The 13,613-nt window shown below is 39.6% G+C and overlaps 1 protein-coding gene across 1 annotated transcript in view; it reads left to right on the forward strand.

Moving 5' to 3' along the window:
• Positions 1 to 13,613, forward strand: part of DISC1 (DISC1 scaffold protein) — a 201,882-nt gene that overhangs the window by 63,581 nt on the left and 124,688 nt on the right. The window contains exon 6 of the mRNA XM_062573048.1: positions 1,098 to 1,333. Within this exon, the coding sequence (XP_062429032.1) occupies positions 1,098 to 1,333 (236 nt within the window). The remainder of the gene's footprint in view (positions 1 to 1,097; positions 1,334 to 13,613) is intronic.

The following is a 13,613-nucleotide window of genomic DNA, read 5'->3' on the forward strand; positions in this document are numbered from 1 at the left end:
AATTTGTGGCTACGTGTAGAGATAATAGTTTAAGTTGCTTGTGAAGTTTCACAGAGATCACAAGAAATGTAGGGGTAGAATTGAGTTCTTCAGTATGATATTCAACTGAATGGCAAGACTTTTCTCTAGTTCTCTCCTTTAATTTTTACCTCTACTTTCAAATTCTGGGACAAATGAGCGAAGGATCATATAGTAAGTAACTGTATTAATTCAGCAACCCAGACTCCTTCTGTAAATGCTATCTTTACTGGGTGCACAAGCTATCTTTTGGGTTTCCAAGGAAAAATGAGGATGTGTAACACATCTGTATCATAATAGATGGAGTTTGTACTTCTGCCTGGATGAGTGCACTTGAGGACAAAGTGTTGGTCATTTTAAGTTAAGGGGATAATTTCAAATTTTCAATTGAAATTGAATAGTAATATAGAAAGGATTGAGAAGACAGACAGTTATTCACTAGTTGCATCCTGTACCTGATATTGCATTGGAAGCCTAAAGGGATTATTTGCAGCAGGACTGGTAGTCTTTACTTTAGGATCACTTTAGCTATCAGTCTGTAACAAAATTCTGTGTCAACTGAGATTCTGATGTGTCAGCTGAGATTCAGTTTTCTTTTTCTTTTCTTTCTTTTCTTTCCTTTTTTAAGTCTATAGCTTAGGAAATACTGGCATATTTTTAAAGGCAAAAAGTGCCTGTAGCAGTTGATGTTGGAGCAGGAACTAGAAATTTGCTACTGAAATGTAACTGGGGAGACTCAGGTTATAGAAATGCTGGAGTTTCTAAATACAGCAGATGTAAGAATTTTTACATGACAGCAAAAGAATTTCTTTTCCTTTAATGTGCTAAAAAGAGCCATATTGCATGGAAAAAGAGCCATGTTTTTGCCTAAATTTTCTCAGAAAATTCAACACACTTAAGTATTAGCAATTTCTGTTCAAGTTCACTAGAATTATAAGCTGCCAGAAACAATATTAATGTTGAAGTGTGTCAGACAACCTTAATTCACACTACTTTTGAGACTGTACAGTATTTTTGTAGGGACAAAGCTTTTTCTTTAGTAGAGTTAATCAGTAAACTTAGATTTCCATTCTGTGCAGAAAGAAATCGAAGACCTCCGAGCAAGGCTGGCTGTATTAGAAGCAAAAGATCAGCAATTAAGAAGAGAAATTGAAGAGCAAGACAGGCTTATTCAGTCAAGTGACTGTGAGCTGACTGCTTTGCTTGGCTCTGTTTCTTTGAGAGAGCTACAGGAAATCAGCAAGGCTGTGGATGACGCTTTAGCATCGTCCGATCAAATTCCATTCAGTTTGGATCTGCCGGGGACAATAAAGAGGTATTTAATTTTCAGTATGTTGTCAGTGATGCACTGAGTCATGTATCTTCCCAGTGTATTGTTGCATTGACTGTCAGTTATTTTTGTGGTATTTGTGCCAGCTAATTAGCTGGATTTGGACACATTAAATTTTCTAAGAACAGATGTCAGTGTTCTAATATATGTTTCCTTAGGAAAGAAGATTTTGTAGTTATTTGAAGGTCTTGCACTTCCTATATTTTATGGTAGAGCCACCTACAGAAAGCATTCAAATCCATCAACTGTTAATAGCTATTATCAATTAAAACTATTTCCTGTTATGGATGTGTGTCCCACCCCAGTTTTTTTTACAGTAGTGCAGCAGTTTTTACAACAGTAATTACAACATGTTTCTCACTGCCTGAAAATGTGTACTAGCTACCATCCAAATATTAGCGATGCTTCTTGCTTCAGTGAACTTCCAGTCAGAATAGAGCCAGTTGTGATGAGAGAGGGGCCCTGATGATGGACCCGAGGTACTGGGAGAAGGGATACAGCACTAAGGTTTTGAGGGCACCTACAGTTAAATGCACAGCATATGGTTCCTCTAAATGAAAAGTAGCTATACTTGGTAACCTTTTCAGAGTTACCTTGTCTTTATTTACAAAAGGAATAGAAGTGCTTCATGGCCTAAATCATACTGAAGGATCAGTGGGACAGTGGTGGTGAAACTCTGAAAATGTTAATGCTTCTATCTTTGTGTCACCAGGACACAAAATAAAATTTCTGTTTGTCCTAACTTCCATTCCTTCTAGGTAAACAATATACATGCTGCTTACAGTGTTTTTCTCCCTTCGTGTTTGTTGGATTTAGTTTGATTATATTAACATTCATGAGTGGCATGAATGTTGGCTCAGGAATTCCTTGGTTCAGGAAGCAGAAGCTCAGAGTTTAGGCCCTCCTTGACCTGACTGGATCTGAACCTGTGACTCCCATGGCCTCAGAGCTGATTCTTATCTGCCGAGGATTTCAGTGTCATGAGAAGCATGCTACATCACAATTCTTAAATTGGACTATGATGGATCTAGGGATGCAAGATATTAAAATCTGGCCAAAGGCCAGAAGGAGAATGGTGAAAGAGAAGGGCTGACTCCAGGAAAGTGTGGCTGGAGAGGACTTACGGCTACAGCACTCAGCTGAGATGGAAAAGAGACCTGGTGGTCATAGTTGGAAAGTTGCCAACTCCCTTGACATTGGTTAGGAGCTAGATGTATTTTTCTTTTCCAAAGTAGAGTTGAAGTTAGCTGGTAGGAACATGTCACAGCCTGGTTGATGCAGCCTCTTGGAGAAGCAAGGTGCCACTCAGTATCTGTTCAGCAGGTTCTTGTCTCTGCAGGAGATGGTGGTTCCCTCTCAATTCAAAACTTAATGGGAGCTATTTTTTTTTGTAGATGTTTTTTTGACATGAAGTGGCTCCTTAATCTGCTACGACCTATTCAAAATCTGCCCAAGGGTTGTGTTTGCTGTGCCTGATGCTCTACTGAAAAATGCACAAGCTGTCTTGGGAGCAAGGACTGAGAGCTCCAGGCCAGCTGTGTGACCCAACCACTTTATATTTGTCATGTGGCCTCTTTTTGTCTTAATCTGCCTTTGGTTCTTGGATCTCTTCCCTGAAACTACTTGCTGCTTTAGGTAATTGAAAGTGTTCCAGAGTTGTGTGTCATCACAACGTTCAGCAAGTGCAGGTTTCTCTGCTGCTTGTTGCTTTCAGGGCATGCTGTATGTCTAGAAGGACTGATGGGGGGGAATATGCTCCTACAACAGTTTATTAATGGTGAGAGTCGGACTCGTTAGACTGAACAAAATGATAGACTCTGCAGTCCATCTTACCTCAGGTACAGTGATCTTATGTGTCTGCATCCAGTCATGGTCTGTTTTCATTCTATATAATATGAAAAGCAGCAAACAGAGAATACTATATCTTCTGTGAATATATTTCCTGTGTGCCTGTGGAAGACACCTAAGTTGCCCTAGAATAATTTAGGGGGGTATCCAGTCAAATCCTTGGTCAAATCCCTGCTCAGAGCTGGGCCAACCTCAAAGTTAAACCCAATTTCAAAGTCAGATCAGATTGCTCAAGGCCCTGTCTGTTTGAGTTTTGAGCATCTCCAGTGATGGAGATTTTGCAGTGTCCCTGGGCATGCTATGGGTCTGATGACCCTCACTGTGAACTTTTCTTTTTTCTTCTTTTTCCTTGCCCCGTATCTATCCAGAATTTCCCTTGTTGCAACTTGAACTGGCTCCTAAATCAGTACTTCCTGTGAAAGACAATTGAATGTTAGGTAAGAGTTTAAGCACTAGACAAAACCACTTGAGCTTATTAAGTGCTGTTAAGTTTTAAATTCCTGACACCTGGGGTATTTAATGTGAAATGGAAATGTACTTTTAATGAATCATTATAGAGGAAAAAATAAGTCTTTTAAAGTTAGGACTTTCTGTGTGGGCAGTAAAGTTTTACCCATGCACATACACTAAAAATCAGTGCTTACATAGACCCTCATTCAATACTGGTCAGTACAGTGCAAGCAAGCAAGACAAGCGATACAGTACAAGCAAGATCTTGTGTTCTTATTCTAACTGCATTATGTTAGTCAGTAAAGTACTGCTATAATGTGCTTTTGTGTAATTATTTTTAGGGTACATGAACTGCGTTAAGCACTGAAATAGCATAGGGCTGATGTGAAGCATTTCTTAAAACAATTTGTGTTATAATAAATCATGTTGAATAGCTTGCAGCTCACTATAAAACACAGACAATTTGCTTTTCTTGGTCTAAATGTTATCAAATATATAATAGCAGCTTGTTAAAGCTGACTTTCCAGAACATGAGAAAACACTTTAAATGAGGAATAATTGCAGACAGATTTGTGGAGAAGTAAGAGTGCAAAACATAGTGTACACAAGAGTGTAACATTAGGTGAGTGTTTTACTTACTTTTCTTGTCAAGCATTGTTATTTCCAGGGAGATTAATACCCTTTTGTTTCTTCTTGTTTATCTTTTGTATGTGGTGGATGTTGTGAAAACAAAAAGCTTTTGTCAGTTACTATAATGTGCTTGAGTTTGAAGAACTGAGAAATGTTACAAGTATTGCCTTGGGCCCTGTCTTCAGGGCTGCTGGAAGCCTGGGTTAAAAAATGGCCATTTGATGTGCAATCAAATATGTTAGCTTGCATTTTGACAGTATTCTCATAAAGCTTAGACCACAAAATGTGATCATCTTGCTGATGAAGATAGGCATAATTGGCTCTTGGTAGTCTAAAAGCGGTAATAATTATTACAAAATGAGGAACTGAAGTACAAAAATTCAGTTCATTTGCATGGGGTTATGTGCCAAAGCTGTCTTTAAAATGTGGGAGCAGCTGGCATTGCATGCCAAGACACTTTTGTGTTTTAACTAAAGATGACATACTGGCATCAGAGCAAAGTGAGTCGTAGTGTTTTAAGTGTACTCTCTCTTGGAGATTGCAAAGGTAACAAAATGTATCATTTCAGTATCCTCTACTGAAGAGGACACAGTTTCAGAAATACATTTTTTTTTCCACTGTGTAACTTGAATTTTCTATTTAATAAGACAATTTAAATGTTTGATTTATTCTCTTCAATGCTGCCTTTTTCCTTTTTTGTTTCTTTCCATTTCACAATGAAAACTAGGGAAGTCTGTTCCATTGCTGTTCATATTTAGTTTCATTTAGCATTTTCTCTTTTGATTTTACCCATATCTTTGGATGGTACAATGCATGTGACCATACAGCATGTCATTCTTAAAATAAATTGCGTGGTCACATATGGACTATTGTCTGGCCACTGAATGGTGGTTGAAAAAAGGAAATTCAATTAAGCATCTTTCAAAATATTTGAATACACCACCTCTTCTTTAATTAGTCTTTAATTAGTAGGAATTTGTTCCATGGAGTGTGTGTGGGATGTTCTGAAGATATGGAAAATTTCAATTTTGTTTATTAGTTATTATAGTACTGTCATACCCAGTGGTGCAAGGAACTGAACTTGAAGTTTTATGCAGCCAGTTCACTTTGCTTTACTGATGCCTGGAGCTCATCTAACAAAGATTAATTTGAAGTGAAATACAAGTGCTCAAGGGTTGAAAACCTTATTAGCTGGAATGTACTCAAACCATTCAGCAACTTCAGTTGAGACCAAAGTCTGACTGAGCCAAGAAAGGATTTTTTTTAAGAGAAGTTGATTTACTTGTGAAAAGTAGGTGGAAGGGGGAGGAGATTTACATGCCTTTTCACATACTCGCTTTGGGAGAGTAGAATTGTCATTCAGAATGGGGTACTGCCATTAGGAGAGTCTGTTTTACAGACCTTTTGTTGCTCTTCAAAGAACATCTCCATGTAACCTTCCTAGCTAACTTAGTGGTTAGTAAGCTATATTGATTTACTGTAGAAGTCTGAATGCAGCCTTGTTTGTTTGCATCAGCCTTTAAATAAAAATCTTCACTTTAATGAGTAATAGAATAAGCAGGACAAATTGCACTTTATCTTTTCGAAAAGATATTGGATGTTTGCTAGATGATACACTGTCTATCTAGGAAAGTCCTTTTTGAATGTAGAGTTTGCATTTTCATGGAAATAACAAGTGAAAACCTCATACCTATTCAAAATATCCTCTGGAAATAGAAGGGTAGTGAAAATACAAAGAGCAAGGGGATGAAATATTTTTATAGTATCAGAAAGTTTCTACTAGAGAGCACAGAGTGCTAATGTTCCTGACTGATGGGCCTGTGCAGAGGACAGCAAAGTGAATTGTACTTTTAATGCCTAATACTCTTATTGTCTACTTATGGGAGTTTTTTGGCTTTCTGGGTATTTGGGGATTTTTCTGTCTGTACTTTTTTCTGATTTTCCAGCCCTAGTAGACATTGATTACACATAGAAAGTGATAGTGGTAGGTTTGGACAAAGGCAGAATAATTAATTTTTTAAAGAAATCTTTCCTGAATGTTTTCAGGAGAGACTCCTCTGCCATGTTATGAATCGCACCGTGGAGTCCCGATGGATTAGTAGGCTTTTAAGCACGCTGCATCATTATGAATCAATTCTTATCTTTTTTTTCCTTTACTGTCCCTCTTACAAACATACATGCACTTAAATGAGGAGGTTTGAGCTGCGTCAGCTGGACAGACCTAGCAGGTACCTTGCTCAGTGGCCGCTCTGGTCTCCTCAGCAGTGGAATTGCTTTGGTACCTTCAGTCTGCAGGAGTGGAGAGACTGCACTTGCACGTGCAATGCCCCAGGGCGAGAAGTGCCGCACAGCTCCTGGAGCAGCTCTTCCTGTTGGTACCTTGTGTCCCAGTCGCAAGCTTTGGACATGGGAGGCTTCAAGGCTTCTGACAGCTTTGCTCCCCGCCGCAGGCCTGCTCTCACTGATGTGATGCAGATCAGCAGCGAATCATCTTCCGTGACACAAGGACGATATACAGGTCACTTAGAGTATTTGCCTTATTGCCTTGACTTTCATTTCTTTCTTTCTTTATTTAGTTTTTAAAGCTTAGCTTAGAATTGTGAAACTGTTCTCTGTGATAGGACGTGTGTCTCTGTCTATACTGTGCGAGATGAACCAAAATATAACGATGGGGTTTGTAAAAAGCAATGCTGTGGGTAAGTGCTGGTACTATAGCTAAGTCTAATGAAGATGGCACTGTGCCCTGCTTATTTTATTGTACTACTTTTGTTTAATATTCTATTAAGCCATTCTCTTCTTTTATGCTGAACTTCAGAGAGCTTCACAAAACTGTGGCAGGTTGCTTGCAGCCCAGGAAGGGAGCCTGGCAGCCCCGTGCCCCATGCCCTGCCCTAGGGAATTCCCTGGGCTGCTGGCCCGCGCCATGGCTGGCTGCCCAGCCAACTGCCTCTGCCCTGCCCTGATTTTTTTTTTTTTTTTTTTTTTTGAGGGAAATTCCAAATTTTGTGTCAAATTTCAGGCCCCTGCCTGAGCTGCGACGGTACAGTTGTCCAGTTTGCAGCTGTGTTGCAGGGCTGAGTTTGCGTTTTGAGGTGGTGGTTGTTTTCACTTCCTCGAAGAAGTTTGCCACAAACTTTTGCAAGTCAGAGGCAAAATAAGATTTTTCTCTCTTGCCTTGTGACTTGAGTGGTTAGAAAGCCCATCTTTCTTTTTGTAGATAATTTTCCTTTCTGGTAATAAGGTTAATTTCATCCCCTCCTTCTCTGATTGAAGGGTGGGTTCCCATGGGCAAATAGCTTTGTTTCTTTTTTCTCACTTGTGTGAGCAACTCTAGAAGAAGCTTTCCCCCAAAATCTTGGCATGTCGAACACCATGCTTCTGAGTGCAAAGTGAATTTGCCTCCTGTGAGGCTGCCAGCAAAAGGCATCGGGCAGTAGCTGTCAGAGCCAGAAACCACGGCAAAGGACTTTTGTCACATCTCTGGAGGCCTTTCGAGCCTGGTGCTGTGTGTGAGCCGAGTCGGTCGTGCCAGGGCTCTGCAGTTCAGCTGCCTCTCGTCCCGCCGGGCCTGGTGGCACCACGGGGTGCAAGGAGGAGCGGGGCTTCAGGGAAGCCTGGGCCTGGCCTGTAGGCACCGGCTTTCCCCGCGAAGAACAGGAGAAAAGAGATCTTCCGGCACTGAGGACAGAGGCTACCAATCCGAACTGTTTTGGAGCGCTGTTGGAGGCAGTTTTTCCTGCTTCTGAAGCAGGATTGTTGAAGGAAAAAGTCCCAGCAGAAAGATGAGTACCACCTGCTTGTGTACCCGTGTGTGCAGTGTAGTGAGTAATCTCGTTTCCCCAGGCGAGCTGCTGGTTCCCCTGCTTGTCCTAACAGTTTCCAGCGGGGTGGAGCAGCCTGTAAAGTCCAGGCCACAGACGTGCTAATTCCTCTGTGTATGCATGCAGTGAGCTTTATTTCTCTTTAGGGGAAAAATGACCAACTGTCCCAATCAGCTGAATACTGTCCCAGTACTGAATACTGTTGTATGTAACAACAGTCCCCAGGGACAGACCCTTTCGGGCAGTGTAGTATAGTGATTTTCATCCTTAGGAGGACAGTTGCAGCTACACTTGGTAAGCTATGGATTATATACGTTTTTTTCCTCATGCAATCCAGAAAGATATAGTAAAAGGATGGGGATCTCTTGGCACACCAGAACCTCTAGGGAGGGTATTTGGATGATGTGAGCTGCTGCTGCAGAGAGCCGTTTCATTGCAGCTTTGTTTTTAATCTGTTGCTCCCGTTCCAGGTACGAGCTGGTGCCAGAACTGCCCGAACCTCTCTGTTGCAGCAGGTGACAGAGGAGCGATGGATGTAAAGCAGTGTGCAAATGGTTGGCTGAAATAAATAGCGAGTTAACAGATTGCCAGTTCAGCTGCCTCTATGCTGTTTTATAAGACCAGAAGTTTTTGTAATAAATGACAGTGAAACTCCCCTTGGAATCTTTAGATTCTCATTTGTATTCCTTGAAGATGTGAGACTGTGAGAGTGACGGAGCACTGGACCAGGTTGCCCAGAGAGGTTGTGGAGTCTCCTTCTCTGGAGAGATTCAAGGCCTGCCTGGATGCAACCCTGTCTACCATGCTCTAGGTGACCCTGTTTGAACAGGGAGGTTGGACTAGATGATCTCCAGAGGTCCCTTCCAACCTTACTGATTCTATGATTCTGTGATATGTGTATATTGAAAATGTGCAGAAGGTCCTGTACCCTAAAGTAAATCTCTGGATAGTTATTGTCTGAAATCAGATTAATTTGTGAGGTTGGAGGCTTCCAAGGTGATGCTTTGTATTTTACTTCTAATTTAGGTGACTAGTCCTTGTAACTGCTATGAATTTCATTTCACTACGAATTAAACACAACTTTTTCCTCCTTCTATTTAGTGTCAAAAACCAGCCCTTCAAGAGCACTGACAGATTTAGGCAGAGAAAATGGATTTTCTCCCCATCAATTCAGTAGAAATTTGTGTGTTTTATCAATGTTTAAGCAGCTCTATCTTCTTATAGAAGTTTTCAATGAGCTGTATTATCCAAAGAAAAAATGGAGTTTAGTTGGAAAAGTTGGACTTATATTTAAAGGATTACTTTTGGTTCCTAACCTGAAGCAATGCTGCTGTGAAAATCCCTTGTTAAAGTCCTATGGATCATTGCACAAAGAAGAGGAACTTCTGGGTTGCTCAGAAAAACTGCTTTCCTGGTATGGTATATCCAGATGTATAGCCCAGCAGGGCTTACAAGGAGATCAGATAGTGTGAAGATAAATTTGATATCCAAAGACTTGTTTGATTAGGTAGAATCCCTTGTGGTGGAGTATTAAAAAAAAATGGTGCTATGTCATGATAGTAAATTTAGTGCTTTAGTTCTGAGATTTCTTAATTGGACAGAACAGTAGGCCAGCAGCACCCTTGTAAGTGTTCTGCTAAGAAGCTGCAGATTTTAGCTGTAATCATGAATCTGATGATTTTGTTCAAAATTTTAGGTACAGGAATCTTTTGTTGTTTTTCATTTTAGTCAAAGTTGCACATACCTAGGTTAAAGCTGCTTCTTGTTAAGTAGAGTTTTGTTCAAAAGCATTTTTTTTTCACTTGCCTTCAAAGCATTTTGAGAAATGTGCACCAAGGGAACTGTGAAAATACAAGAAAGTTACTGATTGATTTGATTTTGTATTGTGAACTTCTTCCTTGAAGGGCCCAGGAAAGTCCCTAGACTTTGGATTTCTAGTGGATTTTTATTGAATTTTTGCCTTGATGTAGACTTTAGCAGATGTTCATGCCAAAAGCTACCTGAGTAGGACTTCTGATTTCTTTTGCAAAGGACTGGACAAAAGCTTTGTGAAAAGTCAGCTTCTGTTTGCTGTTAAAATAGGACCTCAAACATAGGGTTTGGTTTATGTATTTTGATCTTCTGAGAGAGCAGAAGTTTTTGTTGCTTTAGGATCAGAAAAGGAATCATGTTAGGAAAGTTAGAGTTGGAAAAGTCATCCTCTTTGCAGGCTGTGACCATTAGAATCAGGTAGGTTATCCTCTGCAGAAGTCTCAATACACTGTAACCAAATTCAAACATATTTTAACTGCTTAGATTTGCTGATAGCCAAGGAAGTACTTTTTAAAAAACGTTTTAACTGGCAGGGAAATATTCATATGAATTGAGGCTCAGCCCATCCTGTTTTCTCATACATTTTAAACTTGCAAAATCTTAGCCTAGGTTTCTAGACAGCAACCCTTGAATTTGAGATTTAAATATGAGCAATTTAAAACTGTTCTGGCTTATGCGTGCATTTTAAGAAATGAAAGTGTTTTTTGCTTAAGCACTGCACTGTGCTGTGGTGATAGGGAATGAAACAGTGGGACCTAGAATAATCTTATAGGTGGCAGTAATGTAAGGAAGAATATTTGCTGTTAAAGGTCACCTTCTGTCAGCATATATATATATGTGTGTGTATGTATATATATAAAATATATATAAAATTTATATATATATGTATAAAATATATATATATATATAAAATATATTCTTCTACATTGGTGCTTTTTCAGAATTTTTAAATCATATACAGTATTCCGCACACATTTTTTTGTCATTGATACAGGAACTGTTTCTGTTTAAATAGTATATATAAATATATCTCTTGAATGTAGAAATAAGCATGACTTGCTTTTTGCCCATTTTCATTCTTCCCATTTTTTTCTTAGGAAGCAAAACATAAATACACAATAGCCTAAGAAGCGAAGGGAAGTATGGCAAAACAGAAGGAAAGAAATTCAGAAACGTTCCTTCCTTTAGTAGAAAGCCATTCTTCCCAGTATTGTGCTACTCAGCGTTCCTCTGAACAAAACTGCTTCCATAACGTCTGCCATTCCTTTATGTGTATCATAGCTTCTCTGAATATTCTTTAAAAGGCTTTTAAAGCACTAGCTGTTGTATTAAGATGTTTACTGGCCTCCGGGGTCATGCAGGAAGCCTGTGATAGAGTGAGGAGTGTGTGAACCAGACCTCTCAATTCCCGGTCTTCCTTCTCTGTCCCCTGCTGCACTGCATTGTTTGTGTCTTTATTTTGCACACAGATTATTCCTGGTTATGAACATCATTGTCTCAGCAGTTTCCAACTGTGTTTTAACAATGCAGCATACTCAATACCTGTTTTTTCTTTAAGCTTTTCAAAAGGAGATGCTTACAAGGCACTGGCTTGCTTGAAATATTTGGATCTTTAAAGTTTTCCCTTAATCTGTTATTACATGCTGTGTCAGCCTCAGATCCTAAATATGCAGCCTTCCCACATCCTCCTGCAATTCTCTGGTTGAAGTGCATGTTTTGCCAATTTATTTATCCTCTAGAAAGAGTAATTCCTTAGCTCCTACCTTCCTCGTCTGCTCTGGTGGGTATACAATGAGGCCCCAAGAAATATTTTGCAAGTCTGCATTACTTTGCTTTTCTTCTCTCCTTATTATAGATCCTAATGTGTGTAAATCCATTGCAAGCAATTTAAAAGGTAGGCCTACATGGCTATCTGCATGAATGAGGAAATTGCATATGATATATGGATTGCTGTCGGTTCTGCAAGTGTTAAAAACTTTTCTTTTCCTGTTTTTAGTCAGTTAAATTTGTGCTAATTGAATTCCTGTCTTCTAGTCCTTCCATAAACGAGGTCAAGAACTTTGCATTCTCTGTGATGGAGCTAGCTTATACTGAATTTGAGAAGTAACTTCTAAATAGTCCTTATAATAGATTGCAGAGACTGTGAGGACAAGCAGTCAAATCCCTGATTAGCTGTTCTGCCAGAGAGGAATAGCAATGAGTCAAAACTATGGCTATTTTCCCTGGCAAAAGTTCAATGTTATTCCAAGGAGCTCTTTTTAAAGAAGTTTTCCCTGGTAGTCAGAAATAAAGCAGCTTCTAAACAGACAGGCCATCCCTCTTGAAATGGAAATATGATACTCCAGGGTGCTGGTAAAAGAAAATGCTATTTTGGGTTCAAGTCACTTGTAACAGATCATGGCTATTAAAACCTTTTGTCAGTCGAATGAACCGGTGTTGACTGACCGATTGCTGCTGTGGGTCAGCTGGAGCATTAGCTTGTCAGATAACTAGAAGGTTTGTGAGGGGCTTCTCTGGGCTGGTGTTTTGTGGCAGAAGAAAATGTGGGAATGAACTGAGTTAAAAGACTATTTGGAATTGGTGATGCTGACTGATTCATATGGTTGCACATGAAGCGTGTGGGTTAATCTCTAAAAGGGTAAGAAATTCCTACAATATCACTCTAAAAATTAAATAAAATGCAAAACAAGGTACCACTGTGAAATTTGTAGCATAAATGATATAAATACAGTTGTAAGAGTCTACATGAATGTTGTTAACTGTTATAAAAGGATTCTTTAGATTCAAGTCAGTGTAGTTAATGTGGCTATAGCTAGCGTGAATCAATGCTATGATTAACTGATGCTGATGGTCTTTACTGATATTCTCCAGATTAATGTAAAATTATCCCTTAAAATTACAGTTTTCCCCTCAGCATAATAGCAGTGTGCGAGTCCATATTTGTGGGTTTTTTTTATGTAGATATTTATAACAAGAAATCTGAATAAAAAGAGGCTTGTTTTTTTTTTTCCCCTCCACACTCTCTTCGCAATGAACGCTGGACCTGAAAGTCCGCATGGGTTCGTGCATCATTGTTAGCAATAAGGATTTTGAAATTGGGTCGTAGTTTTGTTTTTGCTCTTTTGGATGTATGATTTAAAAAAAAATAAAATAAAATTTGATCTCGTTTCCTCTGCAGAGGAGTAAAACATAGCGTGAATCTGTGGGGGCTTTTTGTTGGTAAAGTAAACAGATGGAAGGAAATGCACACAAAAGTGATCTCTTAAAGAAAGAGGTGCCATCTTTGTGCTGTTATTCTTCTGGCTATAACTGCACTTTACGTTTTATTCTGTTTTGGATCCTTCGAGCGGGATTGTCTTAGCCAGTTACCAAGCAATTGGGCCAGTCGCCCGTTGCTCGTTCGATTACACTGCAGCCTCCCTGCTCCCCGGGGCGACATCTGTACACAAAGCATAGCTGGTTTTTTGCATAACCTCCCCAGCTCCAATGAGGATCATAGCAGATACTTAAAGTCTTTGGGAGCTCCACAGAGTGTGAGAGGAGAAACGACTACGACTACATAGTTCGTTCCCTCTGGCCTGCTCAGAGACAGGCAGGAAACTGAAAATGGCACAATTTTGCATGCAGTATTTCCGGGTTTTTTTTGCCGATGTGTTGCTATAGCAGAGATTGGTAAAGGAAAAGTTTCAGAACATTTATGTGGG

The sequence above is a fragment of the Rhea pennata genome, chromosome 3, assembly GCF_028389875.1.
Source record: "Rhea pennata isolate bPtePen1 chromosome 3, bPtePen1.pri, whole genome shotgun sequence".
Taxonomy (NCBI): Eukaryota; Metazoa; Chordata; class Aves; order Rheiformes; family Rheidae; genus Rhea; species Rhea pennata.